The sequence below is a fragment of the Schistosoma mansoni genome, chromosome 1 (assembly GCF_000237925.1).
Source record: "Schistosoma mansoni strain Puerto Rico chromosome 1, complete genome".
NCBI classification, from domain to species: domain Eukaryota; kingdom Metazoa; phylum Platyhelminthes; class Trematoda; order Strigeidida; family Schistosomatidae; genus Schistosoma; species Schistosoma mansoni.
In genome coordinates, this window is record NC_031495.1 from 43,367,761 (window position 1) to 43,389,811 (window position 22,051).

General features: G+C 34.3%; 1 protein-coding gene across 1 annotated transcript in view; it reads left to right on the top strand.

The window, feature by feature from the left end:
* Positions 1-22,051, top strand: part of Smp_143240 (hypothetical protein) — a gene marked incomplete at both ends in the record, with an annotated part of 45,021 nt that overhangs the window by 21,828 nt on the left and 1,142 nt on the right. The window contains 13 exon segments of the mRNA XM_018794515.1: positions 1,177-1,422; positions 2,209-2,281; positions 3,540-3,597; positions 7,229-7,408; positions 9,016-9,383; positions 10,666-10,791; positions 12,110-12,704; positions 14,117-14,224; positions 14,794-14,845; positions 15,872-15,983; positions 17,865-18,045; positions 20,284-20,426; positions 21,789-21,912. Coding sequence (XP_018648920.1) covers positions 1,177-1,422; positions 2,209-2,281; positions 3,540-3,597; positions 7,229-7,408; positions 9,016-9,383; positions 10,666-10,791; positions 12,110-12,704; positions 14,117-14,224; positions 14,794-14,845; positions 15,872-15,983; positions 17,865-18,045; positions 20,284-20,426; positions 21,789-21,912 — 2,366 coding nt within the window.

Genomic DNA, 22,051 nt, shown 5'->3' on the forward strand with positions numbered 1-22,051 from the left:
TCCATAAAGTCACTGACAGTTGGACTGAGCCATGTTGGTATGTGTAGACTACCTGGTTGGGATTCGCGAGATGATAGCAATCGATGGTTAGAGACCTTGAATGACATGGCTCAAAATCGTTTGCAATGGCGAAGGTGCATCCACTCCTTGTGTTCTACCAAATTCTAATCATCTGAATTCTTCATGTCTCTATCTTTTTTCTCTTTCCAAATTTATTTCACTGGATTATACTCCTTGAATAACATTTTCAAACCTTAATCTTTCGGATTACTGCTTATACTCTTACTACCTCTACCACTATAGGATTTGAATCGACAACTGCATCTCTGTGCTAATGTGGTATGGCAACTCGAACTGATGTAAGTACGTACGAAGTTCTACGTTGCGACTGACTGACAAATTTTATAATGTTTGCATAATGTGAGATATTCGGTACACACACGGACCTCCTTTCTATGTAATCTCATTTCATCACTGATGGGTAGAACATGCTTCGCCTTTTTCGGTTTACCTAACTTATTTTCATGAAATTAGTTGGTTTTGCTTCCCAATTCTTATGTCGTTATTGTTACTTTTTGGGTGCTCTTCTCTTTAACTTTTTCTTTGTTTTCCATTGTTTGCCGTTCTAGACAGCTCAATGCCTCTCTGTGACAAAGTACAGGCTCAACAAGCAATTTTTGATTTCCTTAAGGTAATTTATCAACTGTTCTATGTATATAGTTGTTTCGAACAACACATTTCTAATGAACATGTATGGTTAGCTTCTGTGTTGTGAGTAAACAGAATAAGTTGTGTTATATTTCATCGGTTTGATATTTTTTACTATGTAAAAAGTAAGAATAACAATACCTAAAAACACATCAATCAATTGTGAAGTTCCGGGTTCAAGCTTGATATAAATGGTAGTAATACGCAAATAATGAGACTGGAAAATAACTTAATTTTTTATATCGCTGATTTACTCCATGGAGCAATCTAATTGTTAGTCTAATCCTAATAGAAAGTCCTTGGAGTTCTTTTCAAGACAATGGATACAAACATATTTACTGTTTGTTTCATTTTCTAACAGTAAAGGTCTTTTGGTTTGGATATGCTTAAAAAATGCCTCACCTTACTGTCTCGATTTCACTCTTAGTTCCTAATACGCTAGATATTTTTTTTTCTTATTTTAGACAGGAGTTCCTAATCTCATAATGTTTGCTCCTGAGCTTGATCATACTATAAAAACTATCGAAGACGGGTGGAGAAAACAGTTAGACGTACTAATGCAACATACTTCGAACGCTCATTCGGACGTTGCACATAATGAATCAGCCAGTGAGAATAAAGTGGATATCGAGAAAAAGTCACAAAGTTCAACCGATTCACATTTTGGCGAAAAGTGTAGAATTTCATTGGACATTACCCGACTTAATACATGTAGTAAGTGTGTAAATAAAGGGATAATCAATATTAAATCCCAAATAAACTAACGGATAATTTCGTTTTCATCTAATCTGGCATGTAGAACATTGACTTAATCGTTAAGGCATTTAATTTTCAAACAGAAACGAACCCCGCTCCACCTATTCCGATTTTACCATTCAGTTGGAATTATTAATCGTCCCACACATTCAGAATATGTCTCAAAACAGAGTACATAATCTAAGTATAATAGGAGAAAAATACTTAACAAATAATTGCTTTAAAACTTTTTTTCATGTTTACTACTCAATGTAGCCGAACAGATACAAAGTCAAGTCCATTCGCGCCCAAGTTTAGTGTGTTTGATCCCAATAATTTAGATCTTCTGAACTTGCCTGTGATAATTCATTCTTGTATTGGTTGCTTAAATCTTTTCATTGATGTTCAGGACTGCAATTAATCAGGCTCTTATTAACATATGTGTATACTGTGCAGATTGCCTTGATATTGCCTCAAGTCACAAGCATCATAAGCAGAGATGAAGCGTTTGAAGCGAACGGTACTGCGCTCGAGTCCCAGAGTAAATATCAACTGGGGGGTGCAGATACATTCAGCTGACAACACGCGCGTCCTGGATTCCACTGCTAGTCACCATCATCTTTTTATGGTAACTTATGAATTTACATTTTTAGTCTTCCTGAACACTGTACCATCTGAAGTCCAGTTATATAACGTTCTGTTGTTAAATCATATCAAAGAAATTAGTCGTATTATACTAATCTCATCATTATTTTTATGTTTCAGTACAGTGCAAAGTTTGCTTTTCACAACCAGAATATACTTTTGGTCAACCGGTTCAGTTAGCTGTTTTCTTACGGTATTGTATAAATAATCTCGTTTTTTATTTTAATTAATTGGCATTCTGTTGCGTCTTCATATATTTTAATAAAGTTGCTTTTCAGCAGTGTTTCGATTCATCCAGGCGAACAATAACGACTACTACATCGTACATCTAACTAGCTTACTTTATAACAGCTCAACAACAGTAGATTAGTAAGAATTAATAGTTTATTATAATAAACATGAACTTTATCGGTGGAATCTCGATGTCCCACTACTTGTTACCAACTTTTGTACTTTGTACTCGGACTGAGGTTAGTCCTTTTTAGTCTTGATACCTGGGTAATACCATAGTGTACGAATCTCCATAAGGATATCGAGCGATTTGTATTTCTTTTGGTGAATGATATATGCAATGTAAAAAGGCTCAAGCACTGTTACCTAAATGTGGTAAAAACTTTTCACTTTTTATCGATGATTCATCGCAAATCATCAGTCAGACGGTAACATAGGCATCAAGAACGGGTGTTAGCTGGACCACCATTAAAAACCTTGAAGCATTAGACGGCCCTCTCATTCTAGTATGAGATTTAGCAGCGCTAAGATCAGTTCATAATTTAAACTGTGAGGTTTCTATGATCTTCACAAATTCTCTATACTAATATAAACTACTTTCAAATATATTTTTAATAGTTCAGATCATGAGTCAATTGAAATTAGACCACCACGAAAAACCTGGAAGCACTGGACGGCCGTTTCGTTCTATTGTGGGACTCTTCAGCAGTATGCATCTACAATCCCGCCTCGCGAAATTCGAACCCAGGACCTATCATTCTCGCGCGTGAGCGCTTAACCTCTAAACTACTGAGCGGGCCGGCATCCAACGGCGTTAATGCCTAACTTCAACCGATCCACGAAATTAAGCGACACATCCACCATTGTCTTCAGTGAGTTATTATCTCACACCAGACCTGCTTGAACTCCACTGGTAACTGCTTCTCACTAGAACTCCAGGCAATATCTCTTGAAGCCAGTCACTAGCGAGCATATGTTGAATAATACCCCTTCTGATTTTAAATGTATATTGTTAGTTAGCCACTTGATCTTATTTATTTTCCATGTTGAACGGCATTATTTACCACTATGACTATTTGAGATACAGAAAAATTGATCATAACCAAGTGTCTCATGACCAGTGATAATGATAATGTTTCCCTTGTTTTAGCCTACTGTAACTGACTACTTGTGAACCTGTTTGATATTAATCTTGGTTATTTCTTTATTTTCATTTCTAGATCGTTTGCTCCTCTACCCATCCTTGTTCATCATGTCACCGTGACTTTTTCTAACAAGGTAGTTTAAATAGACTTATCGTCACATCACCGGATAATTTTACCGTGTCTTTTTAGTAATCCTGAATTATATATCATGTTAGTGATTTGCACACAGCAAGCTAGTGCATTATTCAATTAAATGTTTTTGGGTGATTAGTTTAATTGAAACATACTTATCAATACGCAAACCAATGTCAGTCAGAGAACCGATAAAAAGTCAGGCAGTATTGGTCAGTTTATTTATTCTAATTTGAAATAGTTTAGCAATTTGAATACCTGACCCTACATACAAGATTTATTTATTTGACCACATAAACATTGGTACAAGGGGGCACCAAATACATATGCGCTACGCAATAACAATGAGGTCATGAGGAGACAGAGAATGTAAAGTGTGTATAATGGACGAAGAACAACAATGAACAGATATTAGTGTATGAGAGTGTAATAATAGTAATAATTATAACAATAATCGGAGAAACAGTTCAGTTAACAAAAACACAACCAGAATGAATTCTTCAAGTTAAAGTAGTTACGTCCACTCTTGCGAAGAAAGTGAAAGGAGGATCTCCACTGGCTTCTATTCGGAGCCAATTCGGAGAGGTCAGGTTTCACAAGCATACAGTAAAACTGCTCTCATCGACACACTGTAGACCCGACTCTTTACAGCCGGACTAATATCATGAAGGCGTCAAAGAAGGCCCAGATTGCCATAGGCTGCTCTGGCTTTCACTATATGTGGATTGATCTCATCACTCACACCACCACCACCAGAACTTACCCAGATATACACGGACTTCTTAACCACCTCTATCTGCTCACTACCTAGGGTGAGTGCATGTCCAGGGTCCTACTAGTCTTGTAAAAGTACTTTGCACTTCGAAAGTGCAAAGCACAAGCCGCACCTATGGACACTGACTGCTAAATGATTAAGTGTGGATTGTATGGCTTGGGTGTCATCTCACAGTAAGACAATGTCATCCGCATACTGAAGGTTAACAAATCTTCACACCATTATCTAAATCCATCAGAGCTGTTTCCAGAACTTCATGATGTGAAAGTTGAATAGGATTGATAAGATTGAGGGACCCTACCTTATCCCACTACTTGAATGGAACAATGGAGAGAGGTGGTCGTATGAGCTCACTCTGTCTGAGGTGTTAGTATATAAGGCTTTCAAGATGTTAATAAACTTCTCAGACACACTCTTCTTCAACAGTCTTGTCCAACGAATCGAAGGCGGTCCTAATGTTAAGAAACACTACGATTTTTGGCTTGGGATAAATGTGATGATGTTCAAACATTTGGTGAAGGGTGAAGATATGATCAATACACTCTCGACCAGAACGAAAACCAGCCCGTTGCTTGCGAGTCAATCTTTCGTGTTTTGAACAGCCTACGAAGTATGACGAAAGCTAATATAGTGAACGCAATCGGAAGTAGACTTATCTCCCGATAGTTGTTGCAGAAAAGACGTGAACCCTTTTTAAAGATAGGGACAACTATCGACTCATTCCATGACGTTTGAACACTCTCAAATTGCTAGACCTTTGTAAACAACTCAATCAGTTCCTTAGCCAGAAAGTCACCATCATCTTTAGAAAGGACTGAAGGTAAGTCATTTATATCTGATGATTTGTAGCGCTTCAAGAGTTGTAGTTCCTCTAGGACTCCCGCCTCGTTAGGTGGATCAGTTGTCACAAGTCATGGAGGGTAGGATAGTTTGACCGATGTTACCGGTGCAGCAGACCAGTTGGACTGTTCCTCGAAAAACTCTACCCATCGTCCAAGATGTCGGTAGATGTTAGTGACTGGCGCCCTGTCATCTTCACAGATTGTTTCACTCACACCAGACTTCTTGCGGCTAGCGACTCGCATGAGTTGCCAGATGTAGCTGCTGCTTCTAACTGATTGGCACTCTCCAACCACCAGGCTTCTCGGTCCTTACGCAAGCTTTGCACAATTTCACTAAGTAGTAGTCTTTGTTTGTGGTCAAACTCTTGGTCACCTGGAGTAGACCGACGGGATTCAGTGAGTTGTAATGAGCTTGAAGAATTCCAGTGCTTATAAGCGGGATGTTTCGCGAAGCCGCAAGCTACGCTACTCTCCATTTTCATGGCGTCATGCCACTGCACCCAATGCTCATCTATACTTTTCGGTGGGATGGCAACTATTCTTGAACCTAGCTCGATTTGATATTTAGTTGCAACAGAGGCTGTAACCATTTTATTGAGATCGGTCCATGTAGGACGATAAATTTGTTCACTACTAAGACCTACGGCAAGATTAGCCCAAACAAAGGCATAATCAGTGTCCAGATATGCATCCCAAAAGGAGTGGCAGTCCTGTACACAACCACACCAGCGGTAGCTGATCGCAATGTGAGTTCAGGTTTGAGATGCAGAGGGAGGACGCCAGGTGATACATTGGCGATGACTGTGTCGAAAGTTAGTGCTAGCCAGAAACAGGTTGTAGTCATGGCCAAACTAATTTGTTGTCCGATCTGTATTAGTGTGCGAACGTTGAAGGAAGCCAGTTTGAATGGTATAAGTGATCTCAGAAAGACTGTTTCAGTATTCGTAGTCGGTAATAGCATTCAACATTCGACCAGTCAGTGACTTGAGATCGTTTAGGTAGGACAGGGATTCCACCATAGGTGAGCTGCCGTACATTGAAAAATAAAATACACAGAATGAGAATGAAGGGGATTACATAAGTGACGTACCATAAAGAAATAAAAACGAATGTTATCAAACGGTTGTGAGTGGGGTTTGTCTGAATGTGAGTTGAAGCAAGGATAATTTTCCCCGTAGTAATCATCATTTTGTTTGTATGACGGCTGTGGTGCTGTCCGGGTGCTCAAACCAAAACAGGTGATTTTCGTAGGGGGGCACACCCGGAGCCTTCGACGTAAAGGTCTTATACACAAGGCAGTGGAGCGACGTTAGGAGGTGCAGTCCTACGGTGGCCAGTGATCGACAATAGGTTCATACTCCATTCGTTCCCTCAGGATCCTGGAGCCCATGTTCACTATTGGTTTAGAATCAGGGTTTTCCAACTCCCCTAGGTGGATGCTCTGTATTCACCAACCCAGGTAAAGCGTTGGACATTCGCTTCTCGTTCTAGAGTGGATACTGCTCACCCTCGATCGTTCCAGGACATTTGTGTAAATTGACTTTTGTTCACTTAAACAATTTTTCATCACTGCACTCCACTTTGAGTCTTTGTATGTTATATTTCGTGTCAAATAAGTTAACCTCTAACTCGTTGTTTAATGTGTGTACTTCAGCAATTATTCAAATAAATTTACTTGTGTTCGCACGTTTAATTGTATCTGGTAGTTTATGTTCAAACTTACTATGTAACATGATCAATTGATATTAGTTACTCAAAGTCCTATGACAGGATTAGTTAAAAGTGGAAGGTGTTTCATAATTTTACGATAACTCGATGAGATGCAGTTCTTCTTTGTTATGCCGAATACTTTAGTTTTTATAGATAGTCAGTCCTAACACTAGAATATTATACAGTAAACTGTGCATTAGCATAATAATTTTTTTGCGTTAATCGCGTCAACAAATTATTTAATTTTTATCTCCATTTATTGATACTGAAATTTTCTTGTCATCTATTACACACAATACTATTAGGTCGATTGTTCAACTTCACACAACGTACCGCCTAATACAATAAACAAACCATTATCAGGAAATGTTTCAACTCATCAGACATCCCAAACATGGCCATCTAAATTTATTCTGAATTCAACAGAAAAATTCAAAGTGATTTTACTATGTCTTAATTCAGACGTACTTGATAACCAAATTAAAGTAAGCTAGTATTTACATAACTCTTATTTTGTTAGGAATTTTTTCTTAGAAACCTTAAAAACTTATATCTCATATCTGGAATTTTTTGTGCTGTTGATACTTACTGAACTCAATATAATGTATTCTGAAGCTTAAATCAGGCTTATGGGCAAGTAGTATGTTGAGACTGGTTACTTAGGTACATCGGAAGTAATTCTTGTTTTTCCTATCATTGTGTCCACGAATATCGACTAATCACTGAATGCTACAGCAGCTTCTTAGTTATAAACTACTCTAAAGACGCTTTGAACTGCAAGAAAAAGTACCGTACCCTATTAATTGCTAGAGTACCGAGTACAACTACGACAGTTTAGACAACTTGATCGAAACGGTATATACAAAAATGGAGTTGATTATATTTCCTTAATTATTAGCAGCTCTATCCAAAATATAATAGTTGGGAAATACATCAGAAGTTACTATATATGAGCTTGTACGAACAAAAATTTCATGAATTCCTTGATGAATTGCTATTTCTTAATTTTGTCAATAGACTGCTGTTCCCACATCTCAAAGAAAGAAAGCTGTAAAAAGTATTTCAACCTTTCGTTTTAACGGATTTCTAGTTTCTGGTTCTATCAATTAAGAAGCATTTCTGTTTTACAACCAATTCTGTTTTTTTATTTTTGATAGTGCTGCTCTATAGGGAATTTACAACTCTGTACTTTGGTTTTAATTCTCTATACAGAGAAAAATGCCTTACTAACGATACTAATGTTGTATGTAACTGGCTATCTTTAAATAATGTTATATCCTAGCGAAAACATAACTACGGGTGATTTCCGGGATCTATTAATGGACTATTATTCTATATATATTCTTATTGTTTAACTATTGAGTAATTATATTGTGTATATCTATATTCATCTTATTATAAGCTTCATTTTGACCTATGAATTATTATTATACGATTTACTGTCCCTAAACTATATTCAGTTTATTGATAATTGTATCCCACGTTCACAGCCACATTTGACTTGATCCTGTACAAATATTTCTATTGTATGGTGTGATGCCGTCTGTCTGTCTGGTATATAAACTGAGTGTGCTTGAAATAAATGATTCGCATAGCAGAAGCTGCAATTGGTGTTCTGGACTCAATTGGAAGGGCTGGGCAGCCAAGGGACCAATAAGGACGCTAGACTGCTCATACCAGTTGAACGTCATTCATTCGGCGCAGTGTTAAGATTAGACAAGTCGTATTTTGATTGGTGGATAATTCACATAGCAAACGCCGGACATAAAATCATAACGAATTGGCGACGGCCTTTTATAAAGTCACAACAAATAATATTTTGTTTTCACCGAGATATAATTTCCGATTAGATTAGACGATTAGATTGATGCAACAAATTGCATCAGTTACTGTCGGTTATTGTGTGATTTTAAGGACGTACATGGGACCTTAAACAAAACTTTTGAATTTCTATGCATTTTATGGTGATTACAATGAAAGAATAAAGCCATATTAAAATAAAGGAACAAGTACATTTATTCTTAATTTCCATTTATATCGATTGTTTACTTCGTAAAATGTAACTTTCATTAATATCCTTTTTTCACACCAGGTTGATTCAATTCATTTATGTTTATCACCACCTATGGTTAACTGTTATGAAGACGTTATTGGTGAATTGATATTGTGTACAGTTTCATGGCAATGGAATACAAAATCAGATTATCATCCTTATCTAAGTGGTCGTAAAACTATTGGTCATAAACATCATAATCCAAAGAAACAACATGATGTGTTACATGATAATGTAAATAATGTAAATAATTGTGGTTTATGGTGCAAAGAGGTTGTTCTTTCAGTACCAGAATGTCGAATACAGAAAAACCCTCTTAAAATTGAATCTAATGGATTCATAATTAATCATGAATTTCCTAACCTCCCACCAGACTGGGATATTGTTGACAGTCAAATTCGAACAGAGTAAGTTTTACGCGTTCCTAATTAATTACTTAACGCATAGTTGATGAATTCGCATCATGGAATGGTTAAGTTATATTATAAGAGATCAAGATTATCAAAAAAATACTATCAATTTCTTTTATTATCTGCATATCCATTTTTTCGATTCTAATAGTTGCTTTGAAATGCACCTTCAAATAAAGTTCCGTTTTCTTCTAGTCGATGCTTGAATGTGTCTGATTTATGATTCATGCTCAACTGACACTAAAGATATTCTTAGCACATATCCAAGCCATCAAAGCCGGTGTTTCAAGATGATGGTACTAATTAAGTTATCGTTGCTAAACCCTAATACGCATAGTGAAATCTGACATTGCCACTGGACATCAGCAGTTCTTTGCAGACGACGTTGATTGAACACATAGTCACCAAATGTCTTTAACTCACAGAGGCTTGGTTCCTCAAGCATAAACCTGAATTGGTCTCACTAAGATGTAAACACGACGTTTTACAGCCAGACCAATATCGTGTTGGCACCATCATTTGCGATTAATGCATGACCTTCAATATGAATCTTAAATCGGTCAACAGCTAGTAACCTTATGTCTTAATTCAATTTAAAATGATTTGGATTTTCCCATTGTTGAATTTTGGACTGAAATTAGATCAATCTTTGTTGGCATATGTGCATCCTATATGCATTGCTTCGATATAGCCTTTATGAATATAGAATAGATGGAATGTGGCCAGCAGTAGATAATGCGGTAGCCTTCCAAGCGAACGTCAACTCTGAGATGCAGGTAAATCCAGCTGACGAGTCCTGAATAGGACGAGACGTGCACCTTATATCCCACTGTTAGCCACATTCCATGTATTCTACAACAACAAGTTGGTTTATGCTACTCATGTCTGTCGAAATAAGTAGTATGTAACACCAATCAGAAGTGGAATGCCTGGCAGCAGAAGGTTGAGATCGAATCGAACAGAACGGGAATGTAAACAGAGATTAGTAGTAATAGCAATGAAGAAACGATGAAGTTTGAGACAATTGATAGAAGATTTGCAAATGAAGTACTTTATATATCATTTTACACATTTTTACGAAAGAACTCTGTAATCATGCATTAAATAATAAATTGATCTTCCCCATCTGAGTGTTGGTTCACTACAGGTACATACAATATTCCTTGTTATGTTTTCCTCCAAATGATTACAGATTTATTACATTATTCAGTGATTAACATTCAATGCACTTTTCACCTGTTCAAGTTATTTTTTCAATATTTAATTACGTATTATGTAGAATGCATCATCCACCTTCCGGTTTAGAAATCACTATGCCCGAAAATGTTTGTATACTGGCGAATGAAATTTCTCAAATAAATTTAACTATTCGCAATCCAACACTGAGTGACTGTACTAAACTTAAGTAAGTTTTATTTTTTATGTATATTCAAATAACTACCTCTCTTGTTACTAAGGTTCAACAACTGTTCATAATCACAATTTTAGATTATTTTCATTTGTCATAAACCTATTGTATTGCCGTGGTTGATGTCTTTTTTGCTTATTTATGAGATTCAAACTCATTTATATTGGCTTATTACATAATTTGTTTGAAATATAAAACTAATATACCTGAACAGCAAATCTCTTGTCGATTATTTCTTAGATTCTCAAATGAGTTTTGTGTGAGAAGGTAATTCAAAATAGTGAGTATATAGAATCGTATATTCGTCATATGGTGGTTTCTCAGATGACAATTCCATTTATTGTATACTTGATCTTACAGTTGTCGATATTCTCAGTGATCATTTATCATCATCTGTTTCTGTGCGCTTTATGGAAAGCCAAAATATATAGAAATACTGATGTTATAACTCTTGGTTTTCCACGTCAACACGAATGGGACGTTAATTTACCTTAGACGAATATCGACACTAGATTCCCTCCTAGTTTCTGTTCTACAGGACGTCAACACAATCCAGACCGAGAACACATGATTAGCCTAACTAGAACATAAATATATTTCCACACTAAAAACCGACAACAATTCAACACAATCAATAATAATAAAGATAAGAGAATATATAACTCATCTAACGCCTGTCATACTACTTACAAGTCTGACTAAACAGACAACCAATCATTATCATTCTCGCTCACACATCAACTTTTATATCTGACCGAAATTGAATGGTCCTTGCAATCCATAGGTTTCTTAGATCTTTCAATGTATTCGTAGACCTAATACACAAGCGTTTAGTGTTTGAAAGACCAATGTTTCTTTTCAAATGAGAAACATTTTTGTGTTCTATACGAAGTTTTTCTAGACCCATGTGTGTGCTCACTAACACGTAGTTTCATAAGTCTTGGCAATCATGTCCAATTATATTTTTTATTGGAAATTTACTGACTGATACCAAGGTATGGTAGCTGCAGAAGTCTTGTTACTTTTGTCATTCATCGACTTATACTTCCATCAGTTAAACTAATCTTATAAACTTATCAGTTTTTGAAATAGAAACATGATTAGTGTGTTGTTTTGTTTAATAAATTTTATATGTCTCTACTATTGCAACCTTTAAAATATTCCGTAAACAATATCTCTTATTAGAACATTTTTTGTAAATATGATAAAGTTTAGTTGTATTCGATGTGAAATTTCCCAATCTTAACAAGACTTTAAACCTCGACTTTTCTTCCAAAATATCTGTAACTTAAGTTGTTTGTTTTTATATTCCTAGTTTAACTGTCCGTTTAATTCCGAGAGAAAAAGATCCAACTGAATTTCCTGACAATGCTTGTAATACTTCTACCACTGTATCATACACAACAGTGACTACAAATCCAACTGTAATAGACAATTATATAATAGTTGGCATTTCATCTGAATTAATATCTCATATATCAACTAAAAATATTAATTCATCTCAAAAATCAAGTGGTGCGTATTTTATAAAGAAGTTAGACGATATTCCATCAAATCAATCTATATCTGTGACGATTTCATTATGTTGTTCATCTTCTTCGTTAGTTTCTAGTAATAATCTAACACTTTCATGTTATTTAACTTTCTCTACTAAAATTTTACCTTGTGAATATCCCGATTATTTATTATCATTATCGGATTCATTAACAACAGAAACACCATTAGTATATAATGTTATACATGAATCTGTGAAATTATCTAATAACATGAAGCTGTCAAATGTAGATAATCACCTAGTTCAAAATGTAATCGACCAAAATGCAATGGTAATTCAATGTACTCAGAATATTGAAACTAATTTAACTATCTTGTCACCATTTGAATTAGACTATAAACTACTCTCCTTAACAGTAAGTATTTTTTTGTTATTATGTTTGGTATTACCACAGTTATTTTAAATTAGTTCCATAAGTGCATTAGTTGTAATCATAAAACACCATCTATTAATCTGAATCTGAAACAATTCAAACTAATTCTACTCATACATTTAGTTCCTTTTATTATCTTGTATAGTGCATGAACAAAGAATTGAGCAGAATAATATGAATTTATTTTATTGCGAAATATGGATAAAGCCACTGAGATTTGAGGCTTTTATTATCTGGTTTGTAACTGACTGATTTCAACTCATGATATTCTTAAATGTTATTAATTTGTGTTGAGCTACTTCATTATGTAATCAATTAATTAGTTGTTACTATGTTTGATGATGCAGAATCTTCTCTTGTATATTATATTCATTTACATCACTCATTGTCTTTGCTCTCATTCTTTCACCATGATGATACAATAATTTCGATTTTAAATATTATAGGTTGTAAGCAGCAGCTGATCAAAACCAATAAGATAAAGTGAATTCATGTTCTTCTGCTCAATTTTTTGTTCTTGCTCTATTGCTACTTATCTATTTTGTGAATAAATTTATAAAGTCCTACTGATGTCAGTCATCACACTAGAAATGATTATGCTGAACGTCTCTACTTATTTTACTTTATATGTGTCTGTTAGATTTCGAAACGAGATAAATCTATTGTTTATATAAAAACGTGATCAGATTAAAACTTGATTCGAATGAGGAAATAAGTAATAAAATGCAGAAATCCCTATTAGCATTCAATCTTAACCACTCTCATTGATCTGAGTGTGCCATGTGAGTTCTTGTAATACTATTTGCCAATGAACAACTTATCTGATAAATATTATACTCTTAATCCAGTGATTCTCAATCGTTATAAGCCCGATAACAGGTTACTATATGAAATGGTTATTTAAATTGGTATTGACTCAGAATATCAATATTTCCGATTGTTATTCAGTTTTTATTGTCTAACCTATTTCTTTGATGTGAACAAATATGAATCACATAATATTTTCGGATGAAGTACTTCACAACTTTATTTTTCTGAGCGCCAAAATTCAGAACGTTGTATTAGAAGCAATCAACATAGATGTCTTATTTGACAAAAGAAAAAATAAGTGGTTTAAAGTATTCACTTCATTATTTATTTTGATCCATTGATAATTAACATTGATTTGATGCGGAATCGAACGATGCATCTAGCTTACTTCATCTCGAATCTTAAACTTTAGATCTTGCTTGCGTCCAGTGCCACCATTAAATTTGTTCTGATAACTGGAGTAGGTGTTAACCTGATGATTCCTCATTCGGTTATTTATACGCTCATAATTTAAGTAACAAATATTACAAACATAAATGGGATGACTATCTCCAGTGTTTGTTTTCCTATTTCATTTTTTTTAGCAACATCCTATTAAAAGTCTCATAGTTAATACCGAGTTTTTGTTATTGTTCAAGTTAACTAATACAGCTGATTGGGAACTGGAAATACATGATATACAGTTGGAAGTGGTAAGTCGATATTTTTTGTACCTAATGTACCAGTTATATATATATATATATATATATATATATATATATATATATATCCGTCACTGGCGGTAAGATCCCAGCAAGTACGAAGCTAACATTGAAATTACTCACAAAAAGGTCAAGCAGTTGTCTCTTTGGCACTGAGTTCACGCTCTCAGGTCACTAAGATTAACCCAATTTCTTTTACAGGTACCTCTAGAAGAACCTTTCCACGTTGTGGGCGACCGGGAAGTGATAACCGCCCTCATACCTCTAACAGCACTCAAGATTAACCCTCGAAGTAACTAATTCTATGAATTTGGTATTCATCTTGTTGGGCTAATGAGATATGGCAAGTTGGACCGATGCATATATATGTACCTGGTCGTACGTTGTAGCTGACTGACTGATATAACGCCTGTTTTGTAATATATGTCTCTTCATCATGTGAGATGTATATTCTTCAGAAGTGAATATGTAAGCACTGTACTGTATACACATATTCAATGTCTTAATAATTATTTTCAGGGGTCTTGCTAATATTTTCATTTACATAAATTGTATTTTAGGCTAGTGAGATATCGTGTGCAAGTGACCTCCATAGTACATGCATCAAAAATTGTAAGTTTAAGTAACTGTCTTTGTAGATTTTTATTTTTATTAATAACTAAACTTGATTTTCTTCATACACATACTCTTACAATTTATAATCATTGTATACCAGTAGATTTATTTCTTCCATTTATGCAGCGGTTAGATTTGATACCTCATGTTTGAATGCTTGTTCAAGGATCCAGCAATTACTTTCAGTGTCATTCATTTTTTCCGTATATACTTCTCATTTGCATACTTACAAGAAAGCCAAAGTGGATACGTTTATGGTGTTCGAATAATAAAAGATAATAAAACATTTTGAAAATATTTACCGAGAAGACACTTAAACAATAACTATTAATTATCTGATATGTCCTGATCGAAAAACCTTAATATACTGCAATCTAATGTTGTGTAACCGACTATCACGAAACTACCTTACGTAGAACAAAACAAAGACTTATATACTGTTTCGAAAGATAAAAACGACTGTTTATAAGTTTCTTTCAAATCCCCTATGTGTATTCTAAGCGATGTAAAATTATTGCAGTGTTATTAAACTTGTGTAAGTTTGTGAGATGCCTATTAAAAGAGCTAAAAACTCCGAAGTTTAGGTCTATATTTCGCTTGTAACAGAACATTTTATGCAGGGTTTTAGCAAAGGAATTATGAAATCAATGATCTTATTAGTAATAATGAGTATCAGCGTCGCTGCAATAAGTAATGCGATAGTGCGGAAACTGAAGAAATTATGTTTCTTAGAATTTCTTTTCGATGATCTAAACACCAGTCAGTTGCCTCCCTGATGTTTAAAACTTTAAAGCCGTTCTTTTAGTTATATGAATACAATAGAGATATTTAAGGAATTCAGTGATAAACTGAAATGACCAAAACAATTACTCACTGTTCTAATTGATTTTCTGTTTATCTGTTGACTGAATATACGTAGTAATGACATTTATTTATTCTTTAAGTCATTTTATTTATAATAAGTTAGGTTTTTTATTGGTATAACAACAATTCATTAAAATTATTGGTTTTTTCTAATTTCAGTAATTATCCAATCCTCAGAAAGTTGTACTGAATGTCACATGTTGTTATTAACAGAAACAATGAATTCACTCGAAGCAATAAATTTAGGCTCTATTATCGTTCATTGGTCACGGTCAGTGTATTATATATATATATATTCTTATACCTTGTGTTTCATTTACAAATCTATTTAATCTAATTATGTCGTCTAAAAATAGGAATTTTTTCTTTATAGGAAATCATTCTATAATTGATAAAAGAAGAGATATTTCTTGGTGAAACGAGAAGTGCAACTTTCTTCTTCATAAATAAAGAATTTCTTAGATATAAAATCCTAAACATTCCCATGTTGTAAATCAGAACAACATATATAAACGAACGATACTTTTTTTTCAATTAGATCCTCATCAGGCTTTACTCTAACATATAGTAATATTTATATGCATATATGAAATTATAAAGCTAGCCAAGGCAGTTTATAAGTCAGTGATAACAGTAGAATAGATTACAAAAATAAGCGATAAATAAAGAGTACAATTTGGTGGTACTAGTTGGAATAACAAGGGCTAAAATCTATGTTTCATGATGGGAAATACATCAATGACTCGGAAAAGTATAGATGCTGAAATAAAATTCATAAATACTATAAGGTTACGCAATAAGAAGTGTTGAGACAATAGAACAATGAAGCGTATACTTCAATAAAAGAAGGCTGAGGAAATTGAATAAAAACAAGCTTAAATATTAAATTCATTTAGTATTGTTTGTGCCATCGCACAAGCAAGTGGCTATCAGGACTCAGCGGCCGAGTGGATAACGCGATGACGTTTGAAGCGAGAGTACTGGGTTCGAGTCCCAGAGTGAACATCAACTCAGATACAGTTACATCCAACTGACGAGTCCCAAATAGGACGAAACGCGTGTCCTTGATTCCACTGCTAGCCACTACCCACCTCTGCTTACCAAGGTTAAATATTGTATGAATTTTCGAGTAATACTTTCGGTAAAACATAAAAAATGCTTTCATAAACCGTCTGATTTGTTAACTTCCGGTGTCTCGGCAACATTACCAAAGTAGATTGCCGTTCTTCTAAGTAATTTCCGAAATTCTTTCAGATTATCCCAACGTACATTTATTTGATGTTGCTAAATCAAAGTTTTAAGAACTGTTGTGTGGCATACTAAAAAACCAATAATCATTTTCCTTTTTTTAGTTTTGAGCATTACAGTTTTCTTAGTGTGACAACTAAATAGTGAATACAATGTTCATAATCATAATTGGCCTCCTTAATGATACCCTTTTACCTAGTTGCATTAAAAGTTAATGCAGTCAGTGTCACTGTTTTTCTAAATAGAAGAGGATTTGTGATGTTTTGTCGTTAGGATGTCCAGTCCCTGTAAATTAAAACTTCATATAATTCTAGAAACGATGCATACTTCATGCTTATTCAGGTTTATTTAATAAATTATCGTACTTTATATCTTGTTGAATATCTCAATGCTTTTGCTGTCAATGTGATGAAAAATGTACAACCTCCTTGTTTTCAGAATATTCTTGTCACCAAATTTAGAATATAGAATTCATTTTCACATGAATTCAACCATTCATTCATTTTTATGCAGTATGTTGAATCAGTCAGACATAGACCAAATGATAAGTGAAAAATGTTGACAGACTCGCGCTACTGGTTGAAAAGGTTGCTTCATTTCTTGAGGGAAAAAGACATATTTATGAGTCGTACAAGTACTTTTGATTTGGTTAACCTTTAAAAGCTTAGTACACTTATTTTCCTCACTCAAGTACCCGGTTTAGACATCCATATTGGAAACTTTTATATCAGTAATAAACTCTGACAGCGTCAGTACATACTGGTATGTTTACTAAATTGAAGTAGAATGAATATTTCTAGATAGTCCATTTCTTCTCTCTCTGTATATATATATATATATATATATATATATATATATATATACTCAGTCATTCGTACACAACTTTTCCCCTGTCTTTTTATAGTGCATCAACACGTAATGATGATAATATAAAACCGTATATTGCAACGACGAAGTTCGCCTTACCGACTATTCCGGTTTTGTCTTTACCTATTCAAATTAGTGCAGAACTTCCAGCTTATGGTGTTATGCTCACTCCATTTCCAATCACATTTATTTTATCTAACAAAACTATTTATCCGCAGGTATTTCGAAGACTAAATTAATTTTTTTGTCACGTATATAATACTCATTTAAATCTAATTTGTAATAGTTATTCATCTAAAGAGAATAAACTTGTTAGTAAATCTACGTTATCGGATGGCATACATATACAGTCGAGACGGTAACTTAATCTACACACGGTTCAACATAAACGTATTTAAAGTGATTTCGATAAACAATGTTTTATCAACAGTATTCTGGCCACAACATTGACTGTTTTAACTCAGGCGTGATTTTTGTCACTTAACTCTATTCCAAGCTATCTAGTCCACAGTCTCATACTTACTCTTCTATCTCTTACAAGCCAGTTATTTACGAACATGTTATGTTCTGGAAATTAGATTGGGATTTCATTGTTTACTAATGTTTAATTTCTTTTGCAAAGTGTTCAATGAATGCGTTGAAACAAATAAATACTGGAAATGAAAGTAATTCACGATCGAAGTATGTCATTTTTATTTGATGTTTATCGAATGAAACTGAGAACAACTGTATTTTCGATAGAATCTCCCATAAGAAATGAATGACTTATTCCAACTAAAATAGTTTCGTAGTTAATACTGGTGATTCCATTGTGTACATATAGAAATGATATATCCAAAAATATGCCGCGTTTAAAACAGACTACTTATGTGAAATAAGTAGTAAGATTCATGAACCTATTTTTTAATATTTTTTAATGTGTGTAAAATATGTATATCTTTTGTCACTCATAATCATTAATTTTATAAAACATCTTTGAGTTGGAGTTCCAATATAAGTTTTGCAACCATTTAAATATAAATCTAAAAGTGTTATCTGGTTTCACATATGTTGAGGTATTTAATGCTCTGTACTTATCAACTTATGTATTAAACAACTATATTTCCACTGTTTCCGAAACAACAGTTAATCGTTCAGTTTTAATTCTGCTTAGTTTTGTCCCAATACTCAAAAAATTGCCATTCCGCTTTACATATATATAAAGACTTTTTTATCTTGATGTTGGAGAAGATTTGTAACTGAGGTTGATGATTTTTGTGGAATTTCGTTCTTTGAGCTGGATGGTTTAATCATAAAGCCTTCATTGTTCTTCTTTGCATCATCAGCATAAGCTTCAGGCAGAAGTAAGGTACTCTCTACGTAAGACTAACAGCTTGTCCTGTCGACTTTGAAAAGCCCACTTCTACCTGAAGTTTATGCTGATGATGTTCTGAAGAACGATGAAAGCTTTACGATTATACCGTCGAGTTCAAAAAATGAAACTCCATCAAGATAACCTTGATGTACTGTTACTTGTGACGTTTTCTTCATAGAAGAAATTGGCAAAGTTTTAATGCACTCCACTTGGAAATCATGAAGGTAATTTTGTAAATGTAGCCGTGTCAGTGAGTCGGATCACTCAATTGATTAGAGATATTTATTTTTATTATTTATTTAAACACATAAATATTGGTACAAAAAGCACCAGATACATACGCGCCACACAAATCTCATTTGATTTTTGTGAGGGCTGAGATACTGCCCAGGTGCCCAGACTGAAGCAGGTGGTTTTCTTAGGGGGCCACACCCCGAGCCTTCGACTTAAAAATCTGATCCACAAGGCAGTGGAACATTGTGAGGAGATGCAGTTCCATGGTGGCCAGTGACCAACGATCGATTCATACGCCGTTTGTTCCCTCAGGATACTGGAGCCCATGTGCACCATTGGTTTGGAATCAGGGTTTTCCAACTCCCCTAGGTGGACCCTCCATGTCCACGAACCCGGTTAAAGCGCCGAACATTCGCTCTTCGTCCTATCAATTTCGTAAACAACACCCCCGCTTTGAGAAGGCAGTGAGTATGACTTCCCTGTCAGAGGCTATATATTCACGTGGCCATGTGAGAGCATTTCGAGAGGGAGAGCGGACTCTCCCCACTCTCGGCCGTACCAGGGCATTTGGGGGCAAATCAATTTTACCTTTCAATACACAAATGTATAATTCATAACTAATTTCTATTTCGTAAAAAGAACGAATCGAGCGAAAAAATTTCCTTTCAATTAGTTTTTCATCTTGGCTCTACGCTAATATACATATGTATAATTTACAACAATGAAATAATATTATCAAGTAGTTACGTTACGTAACAATTAAGAAGAAATTTCTTCACTCGATTTGTCGAAATGAGGATTTTCATTGTAATATCTGTTTGTTCCTTTTTCATTCTTGGGTTCCTCACTTTTTTATTCACCAAATTAGGAGGCTGTTTTTCAATTAGAATCGATTCATGGTTTTATGTTTTCTGGTCAACAAAAGCTGAAGGTACGATTACTGCCTGACTCACCGCACTATTTGAATTATACACTACTTCCATTGGTGTCTGGGAATTTGAAGTTGCCTCGGTAATTTTAATTACTGCTTTTCAAATTGATTAAAAATAAAAATAAATTAATTTCAAAGTTTTCTATATGTGTATTCATAAATATGCTCTTCATCATTCCTTTAGTGTACCAAACTATTCTATGATGCCATCTTGATATATGTTTTACAACATGGTATTGCATAGTAAATATTTTGGTAAGGCAAATAGATTATACCTTAAAAAATTTTTTGCTTTATTGTTTATTATTGAGGTGAAATATGACATTTTTCCTGTAAAATATATTATGGTTCATTCTATCTAAAATACATATATATTTATCAGTTTCTAGAATAGGAAATTTCCTATTGATCCTAATACTTGATTTACTCCATTAATATATAATCTATCTGATTCTGTTAACTTAAGTGTTCAAAATATCTAAAACTAAGATCTTGTAGGTTAGTAGTGAAAGCTTGTATACACCACAATTTTTAACTGAAATCATGTAGTTGGATGAGACGTACGTACAAACCATGGACTTGGATTTTACACTAGCTGTCAGCCATCAAAAAGGCATATTCGCAGTGTTGAGGCAGCTAAAGTTCCTCATCAGGATCCAAACTGGTCTCATATATTTCCGTGGACTCATTTGGGCTCTTACTCACCTCTTGTAGAGTTAAGGAAATTTACACTAACTAACCACCTGATTGGTAGTAAACAATTTCAGTTTGTTTAGTCTTTGGTGCCAATCTTCACTTTCGTTATCCTAATAAATGTTAATCAAGCAAGACGTCTGTTTATCCATATGATTTTATAGTCGAAGTTATCTGCTAATTTAGCTATTTGTCTTGAAAAAAACTTTATGCTTCTCTCCATTCATTTTTACATGTTCTTTCAATATGGTTGGAATCGAATAGTATTAGTTCAGCGAACGGTAAATTTTTATTCATTGTTTCACTAAATTACAATAACCATACCGTCATTTCGTTGTGTCTAACATCTATCAGCATGCAGTTATACATTAAGATTATGAATCTTGAATGATACTTTTCTTCGGTCACAATACCATTGTAATACTCTGGCCATTAAAATTTTACGCAGTAATAATGACTTTCAAAAATAAGCCTATACCTCAATCATTCGTTTATTTGAAGCTCAGTGTCTGAAGCCGTATATGGTAAATAAGTTACAGTTATCACATCTGGCACATCTTTGAGTTATGTTCACCTGTTAAATATCCCTTAACTAGTACAGAAAATTTACCTATTCCTTGGTTTCGAATGAATTTCCTATCGATGTTAGTTTTTTAATAAAAATTACATCTCAAATCTTTTATTTATGTAATAGCTTGTGTGTTCGTATTTGACTAAATGATGTTTATTATTGGAAATTTTTTTCACAGTTTACATGTTATATTAGAACGTTATGCTACGTTATCATCAAACACGCAAAATGATCAACCCGATATACATATACAATTAGAAGAAAATCTCCTACGACAAGTTCCAACACATCTGATAGTAATTGTAGGTTGTTAAAATTTTTGTCTTTGTTATACACTTATTTATTTGTATACAGTTGAAATCATGAATCAATTGAAGCTAGACCACCATGGAAAACCTGAAAGCACTGGACGGCTGTTTCGTCCTATTGTGGGACTCCTCA